At 34.1% G+C, this 25500-nt stretch overlaps 2 protein-coding genes across 2 annotated transcripts; one reads left to right on the forward strand and one right to left on the reverse strand.

Annotated features, from left to right (window-relative positions):
• Window positions 1-7339: 7339 nt before the first annotated feature.
• On the reverse strand, window positions 7340-9159 carry LOC132301484 (zinc finger BED domain-containing protein RICESLEEPER 2-like). The gene is made up of 2 exons (XM_059798735.1): window positions 9154-9159; window positions 7340-8248 (listed from the first exon to the last, which is right to left on the reverse strand). The coding sequence occupies exons 1-2, from the start codon at window positions 9157-9159 to the stop codon at window positions 7340-7342; spliced, it is 915 nt and encodes a 304-aa protein (XP_059654718.1).
• A 6104-nt stretch (window positions 9160-15263) lies between these two features.
• LOC132300341 (TOM1-like protein 7) lies at window positions 15264-25125 on the forward strand. Its single transcript, XM_059797368.1, has 4 exons — window positions 15264-15411; window positions 16583-16681; window positions 22194-22292; window positions 24832-25125. Exons 2-4 carry the CDS (start codon window positions 16595-16597, stop codon window positions 24895-24897), a joined length of 252 nt encoding a protein of 83 aa, XP_059653351.1. The 5' UTR covers window positions 15264-15411; window positions 16583-16594; the 3' UTR covers window positions 24898-25125.
• The last annotated feature ends 375 nt before the right edge of the window (window positions 25126-25500 follow it).

Consider the following 25500-nt stretch of genomic DNA (forward strand, 5'->3'; position numbering starts at 1 on the left):
TGCTTATTTGTTCAAGTGATTACGCCAATTCCTCCTATTCTCATCAAGTATATTATCCACCCCCTCAATATCATCCATTTCAACATCAGCATTTGTTTTAGTTGACTCAACATTTTTTGCCAACTCAATTGATGAATAATATTTATAAAGTCCAGCCATGACATCTGACGCGCCCTTTTACAAGTGTTTAGAAAATGGACTTTTTAATGTGAAAGGTCGCTTCGTAAGGTCAAAATATGAATGTGGTTTCGGAAGCCTTTCTAGTCAAATTTACATTTGTAAAAACCACTACTACAACTAATGAAGTATAGTGAGTAGGGATCGTCCACAGAGATTATACGTGTTGGAATTTAACTTCAACTCTAGCGTATCAAAAGATTGCAAAAGAAGGTTGGTTGTTTGATTACTCTAGAAAACAATTAAATTAAAATGCAATTAAAGTAAACTAGTGAGAGATAGGGATTTAAGAGATATAAAGAGAGGTCTTAAGGTGTTGGAATCACCATTAAGCTCATGTAATTAACCACTGCTTTCCATTAATGGGGAATACATTATTGCAATCTAGATGTAGCCACAAACATAAACACAATTTGCATGTAAATGTGTGAATTATCCAATACAAGAGTGAATTGTCTACCTAACAAATAAGTAAACTAAGTGTAGAACAACCCACCAAGACACCAAGACAAGGGCATAATCCATCAATTAACTAACAAATGTATCTAATAAGAGCACACATCAATCTAGAGAATCATGGAATTTGCAATAATAAGCCATGGAATATCAAATTAAGTATAGATTGTCTACCTACCTACAAGCATGAATTAAATTGTAGAACAACCCATCAAGTGTAAGTATAATCTATCAAATTAATTGACAAACCCATTCAATGAAAACCATGCTTAGCCATCACTAAATCCTTAATTAATCACACATAGACATGCAACCAACATAGAGAATTTAGTGTAGAAATCAATTCCCAAATAATCACATATAAGACAACATGTAATTAAAATAGAGAATCATAAGGAAGAATTAAATCAACAATCACAAGACTAAGCACTAATCACAACAATAAATATATAAATCCCCAAAAATAGAAATACAAGGGTTTAGATTACACAAGACTTAGGGCTCATCCAAGCCTTAAGTGTTGATTTAGCCAATCATGGAGGAGGTGGATGTGGTCATGAAACCCTCAAGAGCAAGCTCCAAACATGGCTCCATCTTCTTCTTCTTCTTCTTCTTTGAAGCTCTAGAGAGAGAGAGTATATGGATCTAGAGATGTGTTCTTGAGATGAGACTCCACTTCCCTCTTCTCTTCTAACCTTAATCTCTAACTTTCTAGAGAGAGAAACTACAACAATATAGAAATTACAATGTAAAAATATGAATCTCCCTACAAAAATGGTTCAATCCCTCTTATATACAAGGCTTTTAGAGCCAACAAATGTGAGAACTCGGCCCTAGGATCTTCCCTTTCAAGCACAGCCCGAGTTGGTTCGAAATAAGCTCTAGATCTATTTTTTAATAACTTTCGCGAACAGTTCGATCGATCAGACTTTTCTTCGGTCGATCAGGGTTCGATCGATCTGGTGTGATCGATCAGGAATTAGATCAATCTGGTGTGATCGATCAGACTTGGTAGTTTTTCAGCATCAGCCTCTTTTTGTTCCAAATCAGCCTCCTTTTGCTCCAAATTCTCACTAAGACTTAGTTTGACTCCAAAAAGGCCTTAAGAAGACATTTTTAGCTCGTTTTAACTTTATTAACTTAAAAAAGAAAATAACACGAAATTAGTCTAAAACGGAAAAATAAGATAGATAAAGGTCCTAAAACACTCAAGCTTAAGAGGTTTAAATGCGCACTTTTCAGTTCTCATCACACCCCCAAACTTAAATATTGCTAGTCCCTAGCAATGAACTACAAAGTAAATTAATGAAATGAACAACTAAACAACTATGAACTAGAAAACAATAAATGGATAACGTCACGTTCGTAGGGAACACGATTGCATTTAGCACATGCAACAAGCCTTTAAAACCCCTAGGTTACCCCTAGTGGACAAGTGAAGTCTCGTGAGGGTTTCCAAAAATGATACCCACAAATATTTAAGCTCATTCTCACAAAAAATGCACCAATATTGCAAACAAGCATTGGGAGAAAACTACCTCAAGTATGCAATTTTCCAACCATTTTCAAGCAATCTCCCAAAATTTTAACATCAAGTAAACAAGTATGGTCTTCCACACATCAAGAAAATGATCATGTAAATCAAAACAATTCTAGAATCCTTTTTGAATGAACCGGCATCAAATATGTTGCTATCTTAGCTAATTAAAGAAATGATCACATCCTTACCCTCAAACTAACACACAAATCTAGTACTGATCATCAAAAAAAATAGTGAACCTTAAAACTTTATTAATCTAGGTGCGTTTATTCTTTTCACCCAAATTTTTTTTTTTCTCTATCCCTAAGGATCAAAGATGGAAGCATAGTGCAATGTGTTAATTTATTAAGTTTTCTAACGATCCATGAGGTCGAGCGTTAGGTTAATGACTCCCAAACTAGACGGCTTTAGGGCATTAGGTGTTCAAACACCCCTAAGGACTTACAAGCTCAAATCAACTAGGTTACAAATCAAAACAACCTTTACCTAATCATTTCCCACTTCTCACTTTTTGGGAGAAATCCTCACTTTTTTATTGCTTTTGCATCTTTTTTTTTTTTTTTTTTGTATGTCAAGTTATTAACCTAGAGTTTGGGCCCTCTACCTTTCGGCGCGAGAAATTTAGTGCTTGATGAGGCTAGAATCCCGGCAACTCAATAAAAAGGGATTGTCATCCACTTTTGTCAAAATGAAAGCTTTCAATGCACTACTAGCTCAATTGGGATATAACCAATTCAATAATCAACAAAGCATGTACTCCATAAATGAATGCTAGTGTGCGCCTGTGCTAGTGTAGAATCTTAGAGTGAATCTCAAAACAATCACAAAATCAGGATGATGTAGACCACAAGTGCCAACAAGATATCAATCTTTCGAAAAATTAACTCCTAAGTGGCATCCACGAGGCATACAAGGAGTATTGGACTCTGAAGTCAAGCAATTTTGAAATTTTAAGTAATATAGTCCTCAAAAGATCAAAATCATCGCAACATGGATCCCAAATCTCAATCATGTATTTAAAACTCAACTTTAAATAGAATGCAACAAAGACACCTTATCCCCAAACTTAAATCGCACATTGTCCTCAATGTGCAATGAGAACAATGGAAAAGATGGAAAGAGTATACCATGGGGATGAAATCATGAAGCCCGGCAATGATCTAACATGAAAAGGGTCTCCCTCAAACTTGGAATCGACAGCCTATTTGAATAACCATATTAGCAAACTCACATCAAATATCAAATGGGATAAGAATAATCAAATCATGCATTCTAAGGCAATATAACACAAGATAAAAGAGATATATGAGATCAAGCCCAGTAGAAAATATGAAAGTAGCATGACTACACATAAGGGCACAATGGTGAAAAGTTTTTATATTTTTCATTTAATAAAAGCAAGAATATATAAAATGCAAAAAAATCAAAGAATAAAATGCATGAACAAAATGCAAAAAGAAAAATAAAAAAGGTAAAATGTAATGAAAGAATATGTACAATGCAAGAAATGAAAAACAAAAAGTAAGAAAGGATGCAAGAACAAAATAATGAAAAATGAAAACAAAAACTATTTTTATTTATTTATTTATTTATTATTTAGACATAACAAGTTTGTACACACACACAAAAATAAATATGCAAGGAATGAAAATGTAAGGAAATAAGAGATGTAATTTTTTTTTTTTTTTTTGCTCGATTGATCAAAATCTCCTTTTGATCGATTGAAGTCACTGAAAAAAATGAGACCTGGGAGCAAAAATTTCTGACGCAATTCCAATCGATCGAAATTATTTTCGATCGATTGAGACCATGTTTGATTGATCGGAATATGCGTTGATCAATCAAACTGCCTGGGCACAAATTGCTGAATTTCGAAAAATTTTCAAAGGCAGAAATTTTCTAAGGCCCCAAAATGCATGAATATGGTCTAAAAATCTGATTTTTGATAATGAAGTGCAATAGAACATATCTAGATGCCATAAGAAGAAAAAAATAAAAAGAAATGGGGAAGGAATAGAGTTGTGAAACTCTACGAATATTAGTGCTTAACGTTTCTAGTAAGACGTTGGGTCGACTCACTAATCAAACAAATTAAAAACCGGATATGAAACATCCTTATTGACCATTTTTTCCATTTTCTCATTTAATACCTCACTTACAACAATATACACATCCTCCAAAAGAATGACTTGAAAAGAAATTATGAAAGATGCAATTTGTTTCTTTTCATCTACGGCCTTGAAAATAAAATTAATAATAAGCGGCCTTGCACTTGGCAAGGCAAAGTCTTTCAAAGACTCAATTGGATTAATAAGAAACACCTCATCTTCATCCTTTTTCTCTTCCTCGAAAATCACAATCTCCTCACCTTCCAAGTTAGCTAAGGAATCCATTAGAGAGTTCACTTCATTTTTAGAGCTTTCAAGGTCAAAACCACAATTTTTATACATTTCAAAAAGGTATGTCTCAAGAGGGTCTTTGGAGATAATAGAAGGAAGGCCCTCTTCAACAAGTTCCTCCTCTTCTACCTTTATAGTGGTCAACATCTCTCACTCTCTAAAGTATCAAAGGCCGAGATAAAATCATAATCAAAACAAGGAAATTCCTCATTAATCATGTTGTGCTCTATTGGGCTAGCCACTAACTCATTTGCCACTTCATCCTCTATACAAGATAGAGTGTTAGGCATTAACTCACTTACTACTTCTTCATCTTCACTCTCATCATCCTCATCTTTGTAAATAAAAGTTCTTGCTATTTTTTCATTTGCCTCTTCCTCTTCCTCTTGATGAGAAAGAGTACTTGCAATTTGTTCAACTTGAGCTTCAAGCTTGGCTAAAATTTGAGAATGTGAAAGAATAAGTCGAGTTTGTGAATTAAGCCCATCAAGTAGAGCTAACATTTTTTCTTTAAACTCGGGTGAATAAGGTGATGGAGGTGGTTCGTCATAAAATGGTGGTGAAGGGTAATAGTCATAAGAATGATTAAAAGAGCGATTAAGTCCATAATAAGATGATGCATGAAATGAATTGGACTCAATCTCATAAGGATTAAAATATGATGGAGGAGCACAAGGTGAAGGGACATAATTTCCCCTCAAACTTGGATCAATTCCTCCATTCACAATTAAAAATCCAAATGTAAGAAAAAATTTTGGCCTCCACACGAGCCGATGCTTGGACTTAAAATAAAGCAAAGAAATTAGCCTCAACAAGGGCTATCACAAGCATGTAAAGAATTGCACAATTAAAATACAAGAGTTTCAAGAATTGCTCATAAAGGTCCTTAAGCAACTTCAAATTTTAATGTTAGCTTTAAGCTCCAATGATTGCTTCAAGTTCCAAAGTTTGCTTTTCTTGTAGTCAAGTACCTAATTGACAAATAATAATGAGAACAAGAGAAAAGAATATACAATGGAAAATAAAATAAAAATAAAAGCAATCAAATGAACACTATTGTCTAGTTTAATTCCAACAAAACCGTTAATTCCCGGAAACGGCGCCAAAATTTGACGAGCCCCTTTCCAAGTGTTTAGAAAATGGACTTTTCAATGCGAAATGTCACTTCACAAGGTCAAAATATGAATGTGGTTTCGGAAGCCTTTCTAGTCAAATTTACATTTATAAAAACTACTACTACAACTAATGAAGTATAGCGAGGAGGGATCGTCCACAGAGATTATACGTGTTGGAATTTAACTTCGACTCTAGCGTATCAAAAGATTGCAAAGGAAAGTTGGTTGTTTGATTACTCTAGAAAACAATTAAATTAAAATGCAATTAAAGTAAACTAGTGAGAGATAGGGATTTAAGAGATATAAAGAGAGGTCTTAGGGTGTTGGAATCACCACTAAGCTCATGTAATTAACTACTATTTTCCATTAATGGGGAATACATTATTGCAATCTAGATGTGGCCACAAACATAAACACAATTTGCATATAAAAGTGTGAATTATCTAATACAAGAGTAAATTGTCTACCTAACCAACAAGTAAACTAAGTGTAGAACAACCCACCAAGACAAGGGCAGAATCCATCAATTAATTAACAAATATATCTAATAAGAGCACACATCAATATAAAGAATCATGGAATTTGCAATAATAAGCCATGGAATATCAAATCAAGTATAGATTGTCTACCTACCTACAAGCATGAATTAAATTGTACAATAACCCATCAAGTGTAAGTATAATCCATCAAATTAATTGACAAACCTATTCAATGAAAACCATGCTTAGCTATCACTTAATCCTTAATTAATCACATATAGACATGCAACCAACATAGAGAATCTAGTGTAGAGATCAATTCCCAAATAATCACACATAAGACAACATGTAATTAAAATAGAGAATCATAAGGAAGAATTAAATCAACAATCGCAAGGCTAAGCACTAATCACAACAATATATATATAAATCCCTAAAAATAGAAATACAAGGGTTTAGATTATACAAGACTTAGGGCTCATCCAAGCCCTAAATGTAGATCTAGCCAATCATGAATGAGGTGGATGTGGTCATGAAACCCTCAAGAGCAAACTCCAAACACGGCTCCATATTCTTCTTCCTCTTTTTCTTCTTCTTCTTTGAAGCTTTAGAGAGAGAGAGTATATGGATTTAGAGATGTGTTCTTGAGATGAGCCTCCACTTTCTTCTTCTCTTCTAACCCTAATCTCTAACTTTCTAGAGAGAGAAACTACAACAATATAGAAATTATAGTGTAAAAATATGAATCTCCCTACAAAAATGGTTCAATCACTCGTATATATAAGGCTTTTAGAGCCCAAAAATGTGAGAACTCGGCCCTGGGATCTTTCTTTTCAAGCACAGCCCGCGTTGGTTCGAAATGAGTTTCAGATATGCTTTTTAATAACTTTCGCGAACAGTTCGATCGATCAGGGTTCGATCGATCTGGTGTGATCGTTCAGACTTGACAGTTTTTCAGCATCAGCCTCTTTTTGTTCCAAATCAGCCTCCTTTTGCTCCAATTTCTCCTTAAGACTTAGTTTGACTCCAAAGAGGCCTTAAGAAGCCATTTTTAGCTCGTTTTAACTTTATTGACCTAAAAAAGAAAATAACATGAAATTAGTCTAAAACGGAAAAATAAGATAGATAAAGGTCTTAGAACACTCAAACTTAAGGGGTTTAAATGCGCACTTTTCAGCGCTCATCAACATCTCTTATCTTCCCTATCAACTCTTCAACCTTGGTATCTGAACAAAATTTTGCAACACAAAATTTCACAAATCCCAGCTTGTAACGAGGATCTAAAACCACTGCTATTATCAATAAAATATTAATTTTGTCAATATTGTAATACTTCTCAAACTTTAAGATCATTTTTTTCCCCATATTACTAAAGAAAACATTTTCATTTTTTGAGCACTTTCGTAGCAAAGTTTGAATTCCAGTCACTTCTTGAAAATAGGAGTTGGAGGTGACATACTTAGACCTCAATATACGATTTGTGACAATGTAAAAACGATCCAAGAACTTGTGTAGGTTCTTTCCATACAACCAATCCTTTTCAAATGGAGCACCCTTTGCAAAAGTTAAATCTTGCTCTTCTAATTGCTCAAAGGCTTTTTGATACTCAAGTGATGCACCAAGCATTATATATGTTGAATTCCATCGTGTTGGAACATCCAAACACACTGTTCTTTCAGATGTGATCTTCTCCACCTCAGCACACTTCTTGAAACATTGATAACGAGAAGGAGAACTCCTAACATACTTCACTGCTTCATGAATCTTAATGATGAAATCACTCACCTCATCAATTCCATCATTCACTATTAATTTCAAGATGTGTGCAAAACACCTTACATGAAACATCTTACCCTCCAATAACAGCCCATTACGCTTATTGAACTTCCTCTTCAAAGTTGAAATTGCCGTATCATTACAACTTGCATTGTCAACAGTTAATGTGCAAAGTTGATCAATTCGCCACTCCAACAAACAACCTTCAACAGTTTGTGCAATGATGTCAACATTATGTGGAGTTGGAACCACACGAAAATTAATAATTTTTTTTTTTTTGTAACCTCCAATGTTTATCAATATAATCTGCCGTAAGACACATATAGCCAAGATTTTGGATGGAAGTTCACAAATCAGTGGTAAGACAAATTCTTGAAGCCGATGACTCAAAAATCCATTTAAGTTTGCATTTCTCAGCTTTATATATATTAATACAATCTTTTGTCATAGTAGTTTGAGAAAACAACTTAAATTTTGGCTGTAACATACTTAAAAACCTTTTAAAATAAGTTTTCTACACAAAACTAAAATGAAGTTCTTTAGCAATAATCATTCTTGCAAGTTCTTTGCGACAGTCTTCTTGGTGAACTTCCAATTACTAACACCAGAACCATCACCTCCAAAACTTAGGATTTTTTTAGTAGGGTCTTTATTACCATCATGTTAGACATTAATTAACTCTAGAGGGGGGTGAATAGAGTCAATGGGCAATTTTTAAAATTTACAAATTTAATTTCTAATCAACAAATATACAATAAGCAATTATGGTAGATAAATAATTCAAAACATAAATGTAAGAGAGATAGAGATAAGAGATTGTAAACAATGACTCGGAGATTTTAGCGAGGTTCAAAAATTATTACTCCTCGGCTCAAGATCCCTCTTGAGACTTCCTAATCCACTAAAGTTTCTCCTTAATGGTGGAGAGCAAACCTTCACATGAAGCAAGCCTTTGCTTCCCTTTCTTACTAGAAGAACACCATTCTTCTAGGCTTCTTTTGGGTCACACCAACCCTTACAAGTTTATAGAGAAGTTTGTAGTTGAAATATAAGATTCAATCTCTCTTAAGATAGATATACAAATGTAAGCTCACAAGACTAGAGTAATAAATGAATCAAATGAAGCTCAAGTCTAATATGGTTGAATGAATAAATGCTAGAGTAAATGCTCTTGAATGATATTTCAAATGATCTCTCAACCGCTCCCTTACCTTCATCAATGCTTAAACTTATATAGAGTGAAGAGGAAGATGAAGTGCATTAATTGCTCAAATACGACTGTTGGAGTTGGTTGCGAAGCATTAAATGAGTAAGTAATTGTTGGAGCAATAAATACTAAAGTTCAGATCGTCTTAGCTCCTTTAAAGTACTTGAGAAACTGAGGTTGGATCTTATCTAACCGGTTACAAGATTCTTCCTAACCGGTTACATCAGCTAGGAAACTTTTTCAGTTTAAGACCAACTACTCGAGTACAGAAGGCTTCCTAACTAGTTATATCATTGGCCAAGAGAAGTGGTATTCTGTTTTAGCGAAGATAACCGGTTACATAGGTTCTCCTAACCGGTTACATCATTGGCCAAGAAAAATGGTATTCTTGTTTGAGCGAAGGTAATCGGTTACATAGGTTCTCTTAACCAGTTATAAAAAAATATAATTGGATGCATCATTCTGTGCGTTGATCTAATCGATTAGAACTAACTTTCTAACCAGTTATAAGATCCAGTTGATCAGGTCGTGCTCTATGTTTTGCTCATCTACTTGGTTAGATGATATTTCCTAACCGGTTACAGGACTGATTTCACAATGTGAATGTTCTGTCCATTCTCCTAATCGGTTAGATAGACCTTCCTAACCGTTTACAATATCTAAGAAATAGGAAATTTTGATTTTTATTTTAAAATGCAAGATCTTATGAAAATGAATTTGAAGTAAATGCATGGGCCTATAGATATGAGATTCAAATTAATTCATAAATTACTTTGACAGAGATCCTAATCACTCACCAATCAATCTACCCCTTTTTCTTCAAGTTAATCATGATTGCATTATGCTTGAGGTAAACTTGATTTTTTCTCAAAATGGTATCTTCGTCTTATTTGCTTGGTTGTAATTGCTTTGCATATTTTATCCCTTTGCTCTGCATGCTCAATGTAAACATTAGTTCGAGAACATTTTTAATGCTTTGTAATCACCAAAATCATTAGACGGTCTTTGACTGACCTTTAGGGTCAACACATTATACTTTAAACAGATTCCTTAGTGTCGAATTAAGGTGCTAATTTCATTCTTAGTAGGACAGCTATATAAGCCCCCACAATAATTACAATTACCCTTATCAGAACCCCCCCCCCCCTTCTTTCTTTTGTTTTGTGAAATGATTCCGCACTTCAGATTTTGGTGGATAACTCTTTTTCTGTAAAGTTGGCATGGTTTTTATTAGGGCTTCATTTGTTGCCTTTGTGTTTCTCTTTTTCACTATCCCAAATTTTCAATACTTCTAAAACGTATGTGTGGAGAAAATAAAAATAAAAAATGCTCAGTAAATCAATAATAGCAAATTGTGTGTATATATAAATTTCTACTTCAATATGCAAGACAAAACAACAATAACAAGAAATCGCAATGGATTCAACTCATTAAAACAAAAAAATAAATAAAAAATCTGCAATACCTACCGATGTGACAACAGACGATGACGAAGGATGGCGACGATTAGGGGTTGGAGATCTGGATCTGGAAACTGAAAGATATGGGTTTTTATTTTTTGAACAATCTAAAATAAATAAATAAATAAAAATTGCAAAACAAGAATTATAGTCTTACAGCCTTGATTAGTTGATTTGGGGAAAAAAAAAAAAAAATTAAAACAAAATCCATACATACAAGTTAGCAGTTGCAGAGAAGGAGGGGGGCAAGCTTGAGAGTTGAGAGATAGCTGGCCAGCGGCTGAAGCTTGCGAACGGCGAATCCGATCTGGAACAACGGGTAATGGAAATTGAGAAGAGGGGGAGGCAGTAGACTTTTTTTTTTGGAAAGTTAGGGGAGGCGGATTTGAGAATGGGAGTAAAGAAAGTAAGGAACCTAGGGTTTCTATAGAAAATATATATTGCCAAAAACAGTGTTCAACTTTAATTCTTTCTTTCCTGATTTTTATTTCTTGTTTTTCTTAATTTCCTTAATAATACAATAATAAGTTTTTATTTTTATTGTGTATATATATAATTATATATATAGCCAATGTTTCAGTTTTGATTATTTTTTGTTGATATATATTTTCATTTTGATATGCAATGCTTGTTAGGAGATACTATATATATATATATATATATATATATATATATATATGGCTATATGAGTCTTACTATCTGTCCCGATAAATAAAAATTTACTACTTCACTTAGTTTACGTGGCTATGCATGTGTCAAATATAATGGGACCTATTTAAAATAGAAGGTAATTAACTATTTAGAAAGTTATAATCTCCTTTCTAGATTTCATTTTAATCTAGTATCTTTGTTGTCTATTAAAGTTTCAATCACTATGTATATCAAATTATATATATATTTGTTTTACGTATACATCACATTACCTATCTGTAAGGACTCTTTTTATATAATTAGATTGTGTATCTCTTTCGTTTATATGTAAAAGATTGTGTCTTTGATTATTAATATACATCTATATATTACTTTGATAGGCATTGATATATATATTTGTTTTATGTATACATCACATTGCATATCTGTAAGGACTCTTTATATATAATTAGATTGTGTATCCCTTTCGTTTATATGTAAAAGATTGTGTCTTTGATCATTAATATACATCTATTACTTTGATAGGTATTGATTTATATATTTGTTTTATGTATACATCACATTGCATATCTGTAAGGATTCTTTATTTATAATTTGATTGTATATCTCTTTCGTTTATACTTTATATGTAAAAGATTGAGTCATTGATCATTAATATACATCTATTACTTTGATAGGTATTAGTGATTAAAACTAATGATCTATCTGACTGTGATGCTTCCATTTTTTGCTATTTTTCATTTTTTGGGAATTTTTGTCGTTGCATGGGCGTTTTCGTCTTTCGCCGTTTCGCGTACCGGACACCGTGGGGTGTGCCAGGTGTGTCGGTGAGTTGTTTGGAGTATTTCATTGAGTTTTGGACTCTTTGAAATGCAAAGATGGTCATTTTGGTTTTTTTTTCAGTTTTCGGGCCGGATGGTCCCGTGTGGGACCCGTTACCAGAATTTTAGGCATACGGGTATTTTAATTGGATCCATTTGCATTATATATATTGTATTTAATGTGTTTTAAGTGATTGTGAATTAAATGTGTATTTATGTGTATGTGGTGCAAATTGGAAATTAAAAAAAAAAAAGAAAAAATAAAAAGAAAAGTGGTAGGACCCACCATTAGACCATTTAAGGCATTGAGACCACATTTTGATCTCCATTCTCTCTTCTCTCCCGCTGGTATCTCTCTCACTCTCTCAAGCTTCCATTTTTCTTTTTCTTTTTACTTCAAAGCTTCAACCCTTGATTTCTCCCTTAATACTTAGTATTTTTAAGAGCCGTTTGTGGCTATTTGAAGATCACAGCGAGATCTACAAGTTGATCGGAGCCAATCTCCATTTGGCCTCCATTTAGGGGATCTCTAAATCCTAGGGTTTGAGGAGAATTTGGGACTTTTCATCCAATTAGAGGTAGATGTCTCTAATTCATACAATCTTGCACCTTTGCGAGTTAATCTTACTTGATTAGTGATCTAACATGCTAATTTGTGTTTATTTTGCCCTAAAGTGATTGATTTGTGTATATAAAGTATATGATTTTGTGTGTAGTTGATGTTGTGCAAATTAACATGTTTAATTGGTATTACTTCTAGCCTATTGTTCTTAGAATTTGCCAAGTTTCAAGCATGATGTTCTCTTGGGATTTCTTATGAAATTTTGCTATGTAATATGAACTTGAATTTGGTGTATGATAATGGATAATGACATAACATGGAATAACATGATGCATTCATGCATAACATTGGGTAAGAAAAATAGGAAAGTTGTTTTGAAAATGGAAAGAAAGGGGTTTTGGGAAAAGTTTTGATAAAATGATTTTGTGAAAACCCGGACGCCAAGGGTGTACCGATGGTCCGTGGCGTTAGTGTAGCCTAGAGGGAATTAGGGAGATCGCCCTAGCGTGGTTTTGCTATCTGGGCCCCAAATGACGCTGCGGGGTTATCAGGGGTTAGGGACTTCCTCTCGTGTCGCCAAGGGGGTACCGAGGGACGGGTTACATTAACGGTTTGAAAAGCAAAGAATGGAAGTGATTTTGAGAACGGGAAGCGACATACATGGCATCATTCTTCATGGCACGTCATAGTTTATTTTGAATTTGGAATTTGTCGTTGTATTCTCTCCCGGCATGGCATGACCCCTATCCTCAATCCCTATTCATTATTTGGATTCACAGGGCCACAAGAGGTGTGTCTTAAGTACCACTTACTGAGCAAATTGCTTACCCTATCATTTAACATTTTTCAGAACTCGGGAAGGAAGTGGCGGATGACAATCCCCGACAAGCTTAGGGAGGAAAAGAAATTCACTTTTGTCAACTTTGGTGTAATTTGCCATTCTTTTGTAAGTCTCATACTCGCGTAAAGTGTATTCATCTTGAAAGTCATGGCTATGTATTATAATTAGAACACTTGATGGTAATTTAAAATGTAATGAGACTATGTAAATATTTTGTGATGAATGGTAAATGAAGTGTAATTTTAACCATTTTATGGACACCATTTAATTGTATTATAACTCATGTTTTTGCCATGAATTCGGAAGTGGGTTGCAAAATAGGTCCAATAGAGGTTCAGTCTATAGAAAACACAACCAGAATGCCATTCCAGTGAGTTCAGGGCTCAGAGGCCTTGTTTCGGCCGACTGATCCTCACCATTAGTCGACTGAAACCCTAGGTTCGGTCGACCGAACCCCCATCGTCAGCAGACCGACGTTTGTTTAATGAAAGTCCCGAGAGCATTCATTTTTCCCATCGTTTCAGCCAACTGACCCTGTAGGTCAGTCGGCTGATCCTGCTTTGTCAGCCGATCGATGAGGGCCCATCAGCCGGCTGATCATCCCCTTTTGACCTGTAATGTTTGACCATGATTGTGAGGTTATGTTCTTGGTTAATTGAGACCCCGGATTAACTTGTATGACAGATAAGAACATGGGAAGTTGACGGTTTGACCTAGTTTATCTCGGGTTCGGGTAAGGACCCGATTAACGGTTCGGACCCACATGTTTGAGTCGTTACACTGACACTCATAAACAAAAAATAAAAAGAAAAATTAAAAAAAAATGCAAAGTATTGAAAAATTATAAAACATTGTAGTTTTTGTAAATGAATTCCTTTAATAATGAGACAATAATGCAAGTCGGATATTAAAATCGTCAATAATATCACTTTCAGTAGAGGAATTCCTCTAATAATGATTAATGAGTCAATAATTCCTATTTTGAAAAAAAAAAATTTGGTATTTTTTTATGGCTCGTAAAAAGAAATAATTTATTTAATAAAAATAACCTTTTATTTTTTTGGATCTTATCAAAAGAGATAATTTATTTAATACAGATAATTTTTTTTTTTGAATCATCTTTTTTCATATATATATGTTTTTTGAATCTTGACAAAAGATATAATTTCTTCAATAAATAAAAATTTTTGGGGTGTTTTTCTTCCATTTTTTTTTTTTTTTTTTTTTTGTCCGGTCAAAAGAGGCCATTTATTCAACACACACATATATATATATATATATATTGGTCCCGTGAAAATAATTTATTTTATTTTTTTGTTTTATCAAAAGAAACCTAAAATATTAAATATTAGATATAAGGAGAGGAATTTTGAAAGGGTTGTTGTGTCATTTAAAAAGTAATAATCATTTAGTTGTAAAGTTAATGTTATAATTGACATTTTATTTAAGATTGTAGTGTAAGTGTAGAAAAATGGGCTGCAAATATGGCCTTACTTATAATTTTATATTATGTATATATTATTAGTATTTATATATTTTACTAAGCAAAAGATTTCACAAGGCCTGGAGCAGAAATAGTAATTTTGGGTTGGGCTTTATAACATATCTATCCGAACCCAGCCTGAATTGAATTCAAGCTCAAAAAACTCAGCCTCGGCCCAGGCCCAGGCCCAGAACAAAAAATCATTGTCCAAGCAAACAAAAATATGAGCTGGGCTCGAATAAATTCGGGTTGGGCCCGCCCGGGTTGCAACCTTATTTTTTATTTTTTATTTTTTTCATCAAAATATGTTTCAAATACCATGTAGTCTTCTCATATGACACCTATCAGCAGCCAGTGCATTCCTTAGAAACCTCGAGACCCCCTCTCCATCTATGTGACGACGGACCACTGGTAACCACCGTATCGGCGAGGACGGCGACTTGGGTAAGTTTTCCTTTTTCGGATTTGAAATTTTTTTGCCCTTTCTCTCTCATCTGATATCTATAAAGTTCTCCCTCCCATCCCCATGTCTATCTCTCTTTCTTCTCAGATTTGTAATTGGTTCATGATCATTTTGGTTTTGCTTGCGAGTGGTGCTCATTGTGGTTTTGTTTCTAATATATACACTAATTTTTGCTTCATGCTATATGCTCGACAAATTGCCCAGAAGAGCTAGTATGGAAGAATTTTAGCTGAAACATGATGGGTGCCAATCGAAAATGAATATAGAAACTCCATTGTTTAGAAAATGATAAGTCTAAATTAATAACTTTGTGGTGATTGCTACTGCACATGTCTACGATTTCTGATTGCGTATGACTGTAAAGTCTGTAATAGTAAATTTATTGGATGAGGTTTGTTGCTTTAAATGAAAAATCATGAATGCATATTTTTTCATGTAAATTAAAATTGTTTGCATCATCTTTACAATCGACCCTGTCTTATTGTGTAGAATACAATAGAAAATTGAAATGAATGAAAATGTTGAGAAGATGACCTAGTAATTCAGTCGACTGGCAACTACGAATTGATAATGAGAAGAATGTTTTGAATGATAAAAATGTTACATTTTCTTTAGTGGATCGTTGAGAATGAACTCACAAGCAGGTAATTGCTATTGATGAAACAGTTAGGCATTGCTGACAAATTATTATTATTATTTTTTGAATTGTTTGGGAGATGGCTGGTTTTGAAAGTGGAAGTCACTGGGCATCAGTAAGTGAAAAAATGAAATAAAGAGTTAATGAACAAAATGGAAGCAAAATTTGTTGCTTTAAATAACCATTATCTAGTTTGGTTCCACCTACATTGGTGCTAGGAGGGGAAGACTGATGATGGATCTAACCTTTGGTATTATATTGCATAAAGTGGCTGCTTTGGAACTCAGCTGCATTTTCACGTCATAATTTTATTAGTGGTGAAAATGCAGCTTAACTTACATTCATTTTGTTTAATTATATGAATTCTGCGAAAGGCAGGGCAAAATTGTTCGTCTGCTGCCACTTTCCTTGCAACATAACTTGATAATTCAAATTTATCCGTTAGGAAATTTAGGCAACCGTTGCTCAAGAGCGTCTTTCTAATCCACTAGTTACGTGGCATATGTACTTTGCAGCTTCTGGATACGATGGTGAAGAACTGTGGTGATTCTGTGCATTTACAAATTGCTGAGAGAAATATACTACAGGAGATGATCAAAATTTTAAATAAAAGGGTAAGCTCTGCTTTTGTATCTGTTTGGGAGTATAGTTCAACATGAGGTGCCTAGTGGTTTTTCTTCACTTGTTTTGAGGTTTTAGTTCATGATTCCATTTGACTTTCCTATTGAAATTCCATCTGTTGCTCTTCTTTTTATTTCTACTACATTCTTTTATTGGACTTGTTAGTTTTGATATGGATAACGGGTTAAGTATTCTACACCAAAATAGTTGGTGAATAAGTACACGTTAGCACTCAGGACAGCAGGTGGCTCCTAGTGTCCATGCAAGTAGTGACTTGTATTTACTTGGTTAAAATTTGTAATTCTGTGCGAAGTAGCATAAATATGGGGGTTAATTACAAAGACACCCCCTGCTCACATGGCGAGAAATTTTGATTTTAACTTTCAGACACCATTTCAATTATTCGTCACTAACGATGATAAAATCGTGTGAAATGTAATATATACCCTCATCTTTTAAATGCAATTTAATAAAAAAAAATATCAGAGATTGCAAAAGATGAATTTAACCCTATTAATGAATCTCCAAGAATGACGTTCTCTCTCCATCACACACGCTCTCCCTGTCTCACCCTCTTTTCATATGAGATGCAACCATGAAACCCTAACACACCTTTAACATTGATCAGTCACATCAGTGCAAACCCTAATCACTTAATACCCATTCAAACCACCCTTTTGCTCCAATTGTACACTCACATCATCATCTTCTCTCATCTATTGCTCTTTTGAAAAAACCCAAACCCTAAAATTGATAGCCCTAAAATCCAAAAACGGCAACCTGAGGCAGCAGATCAGAGAAGGTGAAGAGAATCTTCCAACAATTTAACCCCAACAGAGACGATGGCCTTAGTAGAGATGTGGTTGTCCTCGTCGTCTCCATAAACCCTAGGGTCAAGTTCAGACGAACATATCAATGCAATTTTCGACGAAGTCTTCCAAACCTAGTGAATTATCGATGGAGAAAAGGGTCTCACACTCTCACCTACGACGGCCTGTTGTGAAGCTAAGATGACAGTGCCGGCCACATCGATCGCGACTTCAATGTACTTGGCCTCGAGCTCAAACAGCACGACAACACCAACGGAGTTTCGATGGTCTCTGAACAAGCATCATCATCTTACGAGAAGGTTATGGATTTTCTCATTAAAGTCTCACTGATTATTGCTTTGTACAGTGATTCTCTCTCTCTATTTGGCTTCAATGGAATTTTTTTTTTTTAATATATTTCTCCGTTTGATCATATATGTGCCAGGGAAAAAAAGAGATCATATATACAGATTTAGAATTTCAGTATGTTGTAGACCAGCCCCCCCTCTCTCTCACTCTCACCAGTAACCACCGTTTTGGCGACGACAGCGACTTGGGTAAGTTTCCTTTCTCAGATTTGAATTGCTATTGATGAAACAGTTAGGCATTGCTGACAAAAATTAAATTTTTTTTTTTTTTTTTAAATGTCTGGGAGTGGAAGTCACTGGGCATCAGTGTGTTGAAATAATGACTTAATGAACAAAATGGAAGCAAAATTTGTTGCTTAAAATGCCATTATATATTGTGGTTCCAATTGCATTGATGCTAGGAGGGGAAGACTGAGGGTGGACCTAACCTTTGGTATTATATTGCATAATGCGGCTGCTTTTGAACTCAAAGTTGCATTTTCACGTCATTAATTTCTTAAGAGAAAAATGTTGAGGCAAATTTAAAACAGCAAGTTGAATGTATGGTATTCTAATTAAGAAACATATCTTTAAGCAATGACTTAGTATTTAATCATTGTATTTTCAGATACAGAATTCTCATTTGAATTTAGAAATTGGGTGGTTGTGTGATTTGAATTAAAAGGGCTTCTCAGTGTTGGGATCATATATTCCTTGGGACTGTGAGATGACACCATGGCTTTGCTTTTGTTGGTCTCACTTGTTATTTACCATCAAACAGAACACCCAATTAAAACCATGTAATTAATACCAGTGAAGGAAATGTAATTTAAACATTGACAAAACATTAACAAATTTGAATTGCAACAGTTTCACTTGGAAATAGTTGCAGGTTAGGAACATTTAATATTATATCCTTTTTTTTCTTTCTTTTTGTAGAACAAGCATTTTCACTGGGGAATAAAGTTTCCCTCACAAAATGGAATTATATTTGTCTTTCAAAACAATCTTTAATTAGACGCACAAACACACACACACACACACATCTATTTATTAATAAGCAAGAATCAAGTATTTTATTGGTCAAAAGGCAATAGCCACGTTACAATTTAATTGGACATATTACAAAATGTAATTCCTTACCTGTTGGATTAGTTTAGGTTGCTGCCAAACCTCTCATTAGAGAAGACTTAAATACATCATATATATGTTACTAATTCTTTATTCCATTCCTGTATGCATACATATCTTGACAAAGCAAATGATAATTGAACTCTTTAGGACCAAAAAAGTGAATTTGTGCGTATATTCCTTGCCAATGAAGAAAAAACAATAACAATTGAACAAAGTTGATAATTGAACTCTCAGTTGTATTAGTTCTTTGATAAGTTTGTTTCTTATGCATACTCTAATTTTTGCTTGCATGCTATATGCTCGTCAAATTGCCCAGAAGAGCTAGTATGGAAGAATTTTAGCCGAAACATGATTGTTCAATAATGGGTGCCAATTGAAAATGAATATAAAAACTCCATCTTTTAGAAAATGATAAGTCTAAATTAATAACTTTGTGGTGATTGCTAGTGCACATGTATATGATTTCTGATTGTATGACTGTAATAGTAAATTTATTGCATGAGGTTTGTTGCTTTAAACGAAAAATCATGAATGTATATGTTTTCATGTTCATTAAAATTGCATGCATCATCTTTATAACCGACCCTGTTTTATTATGTGAAATAGAATTGGAAATTGAAATGAATGATAATGTTGAGAAGATGAGCTAATAATTTAGTCGACAGGCAACAACTTGTAATTGTCGAGCTATGAATTGATAATGAGAAGAATGCTAAAAATTTACCTTTTCTTTAGTGGATCGTTGAGACTGAACTCACAGGAATTGCTATTGATGAAACAGTTAGGCATTGTTGACAAAAATTATTATTATTATTATTTTTTGTTTGGAAATGTTTGGGATATGGCTAGTTTTGAAAGTGGAAGTCACTGGGCTTCAGTGTGTTGAAAAATGAAATAATGAGTTAATGAACAAAATGGAAGCAAAATTTGTTGCTTAAAAGGCCATTATATAGTGTGGTTCCAATTACATTGATGCTAGGAGGGGAAGATTGAGGGTGGACCTAACCTTTGTTATTATATTTCATAATGCGGCTGCTTTTGAACTTAAAGCTGCATTTTCAAATCATTAATTTCTTAAGAGACAAATGATTGTGGCAAATTGAAAACAGCGAGCTGAGTGTATGGTATTCTAGTTAAGAAAACATATCTTTAAGCAATGACTTAGTGATTATCGTATTTTCAGATATATAATTCTAATTTGAATTTGGAAATTGGGTGGTTGTGTGATTTGAATTAAAAGGGCTTCTACATTGAGCACCATGGGACAGTGAGCACCATGGGACAGTGAGCACCATGACTTTGCTTTTGTTGGTCTCACTTGTTATGTATACATCAAACAGAACACTCAATTAAAAGCATGTAACTAATTCTAGTGAAGGAAATGTAATAGAAACATTGGCAAAAAATTATCAAATTTGAATTGCAACAGTTTCACTTGGAAATAGTTGCAGATTAGGAACATTTAATATATTATATCCTTTTTTATTTTTTCTGTAGAACAAGCATTTTCACTGGGGAATAAAGTCCCATCACAAAATTGAATTGTGTTTGTCTTTCAAAACAATCTTTAAGCCAAAAAAAAAAAAAAAAAAAAAAAAAAAATTTAATTGGACATATACACACGCGCGCGCACACACATATATATGTATTTATTTGTAAGCAAGCATCAAATATTTTATTTGTCAAAAGGCAATAGCCACGTTACAATTTAATTGGACATATTACAAAATATAATTTCTTACCTGTTGGATTAGTTTAAGTTGCTGCCAAACCTCTCACAAGAGAAGACTTAAATACATCATGTTTTTTAATTTTTAGGAGACTATAAAAATCAAAATTTCAAGTTCTTGTATATGAACATGTTTCTTACTACGAATGTCAGAACCCATATAGATATCATCCGAAAATTGATTTTCATATCTTACATATGAAAGAGACCCTCTCTCTCTCTCTGTGATGACAGACCACCGATAACCACCGTATCGGTGACGATGGCGACTTGGGTAGGTTTCCTTTCTCAGATTTGAATTTTTTTCTCCCTTTCTCTCTCCTCTGATATATGTGAAGTTCTCTCTCCCATCCCCATGGCTCTCTCTCTCTTTCTTCTCAGATTTGTAATTGGTTCATACTCATTTTGGTTTTGTTTGTCAGTGGTGCTCATTGTGATTTCATTTCTCAGATGTATTAGTTCTTTTATAAGTTTTCTTATATATACACTGATATTTGCTTGCATGCTATATGCTCAACAAATTGCCCAGAAGAGCTAGTATGGAAGAATTTTAGCCGAAACATGATTGTTCAATAATGGGTGCTGATTCAAAATCAATATAGAAACTCCATCTTTTAGAAAATGATAAGTCTAAATTAATAACTTTGTCGTGATTGCTACTGCACATGTATATGATTTCTCATTATATGACTGTAATAGTAAATTTATTGGATGAGGTTTGTTGCTTTAAACGAAAAATCATGAATGTATATGTATTCATATTCATTAAAATTGTTTGCATCATCTTTATAATTGACCCTGTTTTATTGTGTGAAATACAATTGGAAATTGAAATGAATGATAATGTTGAGATGGTGAGCTAATAATTCAGTCCACTGGCAACTATGAATCGATAATGAGAAGAATGCTTTGAATGCTAAAAATGTTACATTTTCTTTAGTGGATCGTTGAGAATGAACTCACAAGCAGGCAATTGCTATTGATGAAACAGTTAGGCATTGCTGATAAAAATTAATTTTATTTTTTTGAAATGTTTGGGAGATGGCTGGTTCCGAAAGTGGAAGTCACTTAAGTAAGTTAAAAAATGAAACAAAGAGTTAATGAACAAAATGGAAACAAAATTTGTTGCTTTAAAAAACCATTATCTAGTTTGGTTGCATCTACATTGGTGCTAGGAGGGGAAGACTGATGATGGACCTAACCTTTGGTATTAACCTTTGGTATTATATTGCATAAAGTGGCTGCTTTCGAATTCAAAGCTGCATTTTCAAATCATAAATTTCTTAGTAGTGAAAATGCAGCTTAACTTACATTCATTTAGTTTAATTATATGAATCCTGCGAAAGACGGCAAAATTATTCGTCTGCTGCCACTTGCCTTGCAACATAACACTTGATAATTCAAATTTATCCGTTAGGAAATTTAGGAAACCGTTGCTCAAGAACGTCTTTCTAATCCACAAGTTCGTGGCATATCTACTTTGCAGCTTCTGGAGACAATGGTGAAGAACTGTGGTGATTCTGTGCATTTACAAATTGCTGAGAGGAATATACTTCAGGAGATGATCAAAATTGTAAAGAAAAGGGTAAGCTCTGCTTTTGTATCTGTTTGGGATTTTAGATCAACATGATGTGCCTGGTGGTTTTTCTTCACTTGTTTCGAGGTTTTAGTTCATGATTCCATTTGACTTTTGTATTGAAATTCCATCTGTTGCAATCTTAATTTCATTTCTACTATATTCTTTTATTGGACTTGTAAGTTTTGATATGGTTAACAGGTCAAGCATTCTACACCAAAATAGTTGGTGAATAAGTACACTTTAGCACTCAGCATAGCTGGTGGCTCCTAGTGTCCATGCAAGTAGTGACTTGTGTTTACTTGGTTTAAAGTTGTAATTCTGTGCGAAGTAGCATAAATATTAGGGTTAATTACAATGACACCCCCCGCTCACATGGAGAGAAATTTTGATTTTAACTTTCAGACACCATGTCAATTATTTGTTACTGACAGCGATAAAATCATTTGAAATGTCATATATACCCTCATCTTTTAAATGCAATTTAATAAAAATTATCAGAGATTGCAAAAGACGAATTTAACCCTATTAATGAATCTCCAAGAATGACGTTCTCTCTCCATCTCATGCGTTCTCCGTGTCTCACCCTCTTCTCATTTGAGATGCAACCATGAAACCCTAACACACCTTTAACATTGATCAGTGTAAACCCTAATCACTTAATACCCATTCAAACCACCCTTTTGCTTCAATTGTACACTCACATCATCATCTTCTCTCATCAACTGCTCTTTTTAAAAAAACCAAAACCCTAAAATTGAAAGCCCTAAAATCCAAAAATGACAACCAGAGGCAGCAGATCAGAGAAGGTGAAGAGGATCTTCCAACAATTTGACGCCAATAGAGACGATGGCCTCAGTAGAGACATGGCTGTCCTTGTCGTCTCCATAAACCCTAGGGTCAAGTTCAGATGAACATATCAATGCAATTCTCGACGAAGCTTCCGAACCTAGTGAATTTTCGATGGAGAAAAGAGTCTCACACTCTCACCTACGACGGCCTGTTGTGAACCTAAGATGACGGTGCCAGCGACATTGATCTCGACTTCAATGTGCTTGGCCTAGAGCTCAAACAGGACAACACCAACGGAGTTTCGATGGTCTCTAAACAAGCATCATCATCCTCCATTGCCGACGAGAAGGTTTTGGATTATCTCATTAAAGTCTCACTGATTATTGCTTCGTACAGTGGTTCTCTCTTTCTCTATTTGGCTTCAATGGATTTTTTTTTTTAAATATATTTCTCTGTTTGTCATATATGTGCCAGGGAAAAAAAGAGATCATATATGCAGATTAGAATTTCGGTCTGTTGTAGTCCCCTCCCCCCCCTCCCTCCTCCCTCTCTCTCTCTCTCTCTCTCTCTATGTGACGACGGACCACCGGTAACCACCGTTTCGGTGACGACGGCGACTTGGGTAAGTTTCCTTTCTCAGATTTGAAATTTTTTCTCCCTCTCTTTCTTCTCTGATATCTGTAAAGTTCTCTCTCTCTCTCATATTTGTAATTGGTTCATGCTCATTTTGGTTTTGTTTGTGAGTGGTGCTCATTGTGGTTTTGTTTCTCAGGTGTATTAGTTCTTTTATAAGTTTGTTTCTTATATATACGCTAAGTTTTGCTTGCATGCTATATGCTTGACAAATTGCCCAGAAGAGCTAGTATGGAAGAATTTTAGCTGAAACATGATTGTTCAATAATGGGTGCCAATTGAAAATGAATATAAAAACTCCATCTTTTAGAAAATGATAAGCCTAAATTAAAAAATTTGTGGTGATTGCTACTGCACATGTATATGTTTTCTGATTGTATGACTATAATAGTAAATTTGTTGCATGAGGTTTGTTGCTTTAAACGAAAAATAATGAATGTATATGTTTTCATGTTCATTAAAATTGTTTGCATCTTCTTTATAACCAACCCTGTTTTATTGTGTGAAATAGAATTGGAAATTGAAATGAATGATAATGTTGAGAAGATGAGCTAATAATTTAGTCGACTGGCAGCAACTTGTAATTGTCGAGCTACAAATTGATAATGAGAAGAATGCTTTGAATGCTAAAAATTTTACCTTTTCTTTAGTGGATCGTTGAGACTGAAGTCACAAGTATACACTTTTAGTTGCTATGACTTGGTAATTAATCATTGTATTTTCAGATACATAATTCTAATTTGATTTTGGAAATTGGGTGGTTGTGTGATTTGAATTATAAGGGCTTCTACATTGAGCACCATGGGACAGTGAGCACCATGACTTTGCTTTTGTTGGTAAAAGCATGTAATTAATACTAGTGAAGGAAATGTAATATAAACATGGACAAAAAATTATCAATAGTTGCAGATTAGGAACATATAATATATTATATCCTCTTTTTTTTTTTTTTTTTTTTTTTCTTCTGTAGAACAAGCATTTTCACTGGGGAATAAAGTTCCCATCACAAGTTTGTTAGGACTACGTTCTTTTTGTTTGGTGAATGTACTTTCCTTTTGCTGTCTCTTATTATTCAGGGTACTAGTTTATATAAAATAACAAGCAATTTTTCATTGCTTCCCAGGGCACGAAGGCTATTTATGGCGGAGAAAACAGTCTAGGCTCTGAAAGCTCGATTTTGGATTGCTGATGCTCGATTTTGGATTGCCAATGCTGTCATCCAGGTTGTTCTGATCTAATGTCTATTTCAGTTGCTGTGGTGTATGGTAGTTTTAGATCAACTGATTGATACTCAATATAAAACCAGGGGAAATGCCTGCACTAATAATTGTCAACCTTAAATCATCTTGTTTATTACTTTGAAGTTTTTAGTATTACGTAACTTATGTAAATATATTGTATTAAATTTGTGTGAACATTTGATGGTCTACGGAAGCATATTCCCGTGTTTTGCATATGAAGAAAACCACCTTCCTGGGAGGATTTGTGTCTTGTAGAATATGAAATTTGCAACATGACTATTTCAAATGGATTCTGCATCAATTTTTACAGATTTTTCTTCTACTTTATTATTATTTTCTGGTGGTGGCAGGTTGAAGCTCCCATTAATGTTCGTCTACACCACTGCCTTAGTGTAAACATGGATCTTGATGGACCAATCACAAAAGAATTTTACCCCTAGGGTTTTGTCATATAACTCATATAAAGAACTGAAAGAGATTGGTATCTGAGAATGAGTATTTTCAATTTCTAAACTTTAATTGGAAATTACAGATTACTACAAGAGATACAA

Source organism: Cornus florida, unplaced genomic scaffold, assembly GCF_030987335.1.
Source record: "Cornus florida cultivar Cherokee Brave unplaced genomic scaffold, ASM3098733v1 CherokeeBrave_3.0.0_Hap2_Chr03, whole genome shotgun sequence".
Lineage (NCBI taxonomy): Eukaryota > Viridiplantae > Streptophyta > Magnoliopsida > Cornales > Cornaceae > Cornus > Cornus florida.